The sequence below is a fragment of the Mytilus californianus genome, unplaced genomic scaffold (assembly GCF_021869535.1).
Source record: "Mytilus californianus isolate M0D057914Y unplaced genomic scaffold, xbMytCali1.0.p SCAF_2, whole genome shotgun sequence".
NCBI lineage: Eukaryota > Metazoa > Mollusca > Bivalvia > Mytilida > Mytilidae > Mytilus > Mytilus californianus.
The window spans coordinates 22,494,358-22,497,101 of NW_026262668.1; the positions used below are offsets into that span (position 1 = coordinate 22,494,358).

Sequence of the window (2,744 nt, forward strand, 5' to 3'; positions counted from 1 at the left end):
GTTGGTGAAAATGTTTAAATCGGACAGTGGATTTCTCGCTAAAGAGGATGAAACAGCGATCTGGCATGAATTATTCTGTGCAGATGTGGCACTAGCATTTGACTCTGTTTTGTTTTCATTCAAAGCAGAATCTGAATTGGCGGTTGCAACTCGCTGAAGTGTATTGGAAAGTTGCTTGTCAGTTGGACCTTCAATGTAGCTGTCCAAAGATTTAACATTCCGGTGTCCCGTTACAGACATAATAGCCCGGTCATCGACTCCCGCTCTTTTCAATCATGTTGCCACGGTGGCTCTCATGCAGTGGTTTGTGTATCTGATAGATAGACCAGCTTCTTCAGATATTCTTGACATCATACTTGCCAGTTTGTTTTTGCCAATTGGTTGTGCAGCATACCATATAGTTGGTTTAGGATACTGGAGTGCTTGCTAAAAAAATGCTGTACACCTTGGACTAAGCTTTCCTAGATAAAAGTCCAAGCTAAACACTGGACAGTGAATGTCCCCAGGTTTAGCGTACATTCTTACGTCCCTTGAATTTTCTTTTGAGTCTACACCATGATGTGTTTTGTCACACTCATTGTAAGTCATTTTGTAGTACTCTTGTCCTTTGTCATCTTTACATTTTGCATAAGTTGTTTTCTTCAAATCAGTAAGCCCCTCCTGTCCCCTCCTTCCAAAATTCAGCATAATGTCCCAGAAAACTTTATTTTGGAGAGTTACTGGGTGATCAGTACTGAAGATTCCACTGGAATACAGCTTTTGGATATCACCTTCAGCTACAGCCTTTTTATGTACAGTTATATCTTTCCCTTCCCTTTTCAATTTTTTCATCATACCCGTGATTACATGATTTGATGGCATAAATGATTTGTCAGTAATTATGTTAATTTCCCGATTATAAGGAGGACCAGTTATATGCCTAGAAATAGCAGATCGAATTCCGACGAGTGCTGACTTTGAATAATCAGTGCCTTGTTTGGTCTGCAAACTTGCATAAAAGTAGCACAATCTGTCATTTAGGATAGTTTCATCCAGTTCCTCAAAACTGCTGCTGTACTTATTTTCAGTTAGCCAACCTGAAATTATTTGTACCATTTTTTTACGTATTCAAGTAATTCTTATAAATATTTTATTTAATTGTGATGAATTTTATATGCATATAATTTATTTCAAAGACTTGATTCATATAAATAAATAATAGAGGACTGTATATTGCTTTATGCATGTTTTAATTTAGCGTTTTATGCCAAAAGCATGTTGGTGTTCGTGCATATTTTGTACATGTAGACTAGAGCGACCTACGTATACAGTATTCTATCAATCTTTTTATTTAGACTAAAAACATGATATTCAGCTTGTCTTCTTTTCATGTACCAACATGTTCATGTCATTCAAAATTTTGTAGTGAAAATAAGTTATGCTTTTGCTGCTGTAATACTTAACGAAACAGTAAACCCTGGTAGTATTTTGGAAGTACACCGATCTATAGGAGGATGGGGTTCGATCCCCACTGGGGTGTTTTGTTTACTACTTCAGCATGCTCATAACTGTTATAATAATTTATTTAATATATTTTTTCAAGTATGCTTGCATATATGATAAATAACACTACGTCAAGTACAATAAAAAAAAATCAAATATCAAGGAATATTTTTATTTTAATTCTACATCTTGACAATCGAAAGTACATCTCATTTAAGAATACAACATTTGTAATTTGCATCATTTGATTTTTTTAATTTCTTGTTATTTAAGTTATATTCCATAACACTGAAGAGTAAATTTTATGTTTGAAAACGGTAAAAAAAAATATTGCTAGGTTGCTGACTCATTGCCGAATACCATAAGTACGGCATTACCTCACGATTTTCTATATTTATCATTAAAATGTTTTATTGAAACCAATTTACCATCAATTTATGATTATATTTTCTTTCCAATGTAATATTTTTGCATTTTATGGTTTTTACCTCTTAGAAGTTTGACACCCCATACTGTCTGCTGGTTGGTTCTTGGCTCAGTTCTTGCCAGCGCTAACTTTTCAATTTCTTCTTTGCTAGGCAGCTCCTTAAATCTTGACTTTTTGGCAGGTGGTTCTTGGTTTATACATTTAGCAGTTAAGTCTTCATCAATCTGAGATAGTTCCTCATCTGACTGTGACTGTTCATTATTTTCAAAACTGAATATGGTGTCCTCTGTCAATTTTGAGAATGAGGAACTAACTCTGGCATCACATATCTCGTGTCTGAAAACCCTTTTTGTTCCTCCATCAGCCATAGATTGTATTATGTACTGCCTGACAGCATTGTGTTCCATAAAGTGGTCTGTTATCTTATAAGATGTCCCTTTATAATCTACTTTAAGTCCAATTTTCAACGGCGATACTGTGTATCTATACATTTTGACAGCAGACGATGAGTCATCGGCGCGCGGACATGTGCATTTACATGGGAGGTTTGCTAAATGGACGGAACAGCCGAAACAAACGCTGCCGGTTGCAGCCATTTTCAGCCATTTTCATATTAAATAAGCTTTTAAACACTAATAGAGGGAAATTATATGATGTTGTACATCAATAACTGATAAATTTTATGTAAGCAGTTAAAATATATGAATTTTATGAAGATAAAAATGAAAACAACGAGAATGCAAATAGTAAGTTTATGCGCATGTGTCAAACATATTTTTTGTGCTAATTAGAACACAGCTTTGTTTACAAAGCGTAATAGGGACGTCATATTAGA

At 34.8% G+C, this 2,744-nt stretch overlaps 1 protein-coding gene across 1 annotated transcript; it reads right to left on the reverse strand.

Annotated features, from left to right (window-relative positions):
* Positions 1 to 420: 420 nt before the first annotated feature.
* LOC127728772 (uncharacterized) lies at positions 421 to 2,301 on the reverse strand. Its single transcript, XM_052236395.1, has 2 exons — positions 1,971 to 2,301; positions 421 to 1,076 (listed from the first exon to the last, which is right to left on the reverse strand). The coding sequence occupies exons 1-2, from the start codon at positions 2,275 to 2,277 to the stop codon at positions 427 to 429; spliced, it is 957 nt and encodes a 318-aa protein (XP_052092355.1). The 5' UTR covers positions 2,278 to 2,301; the 3' UTR covers positions 421 to 426.
* Between the last annotated feature and the right edge of the window lie 443 nt (positions 2,302 to 2,744).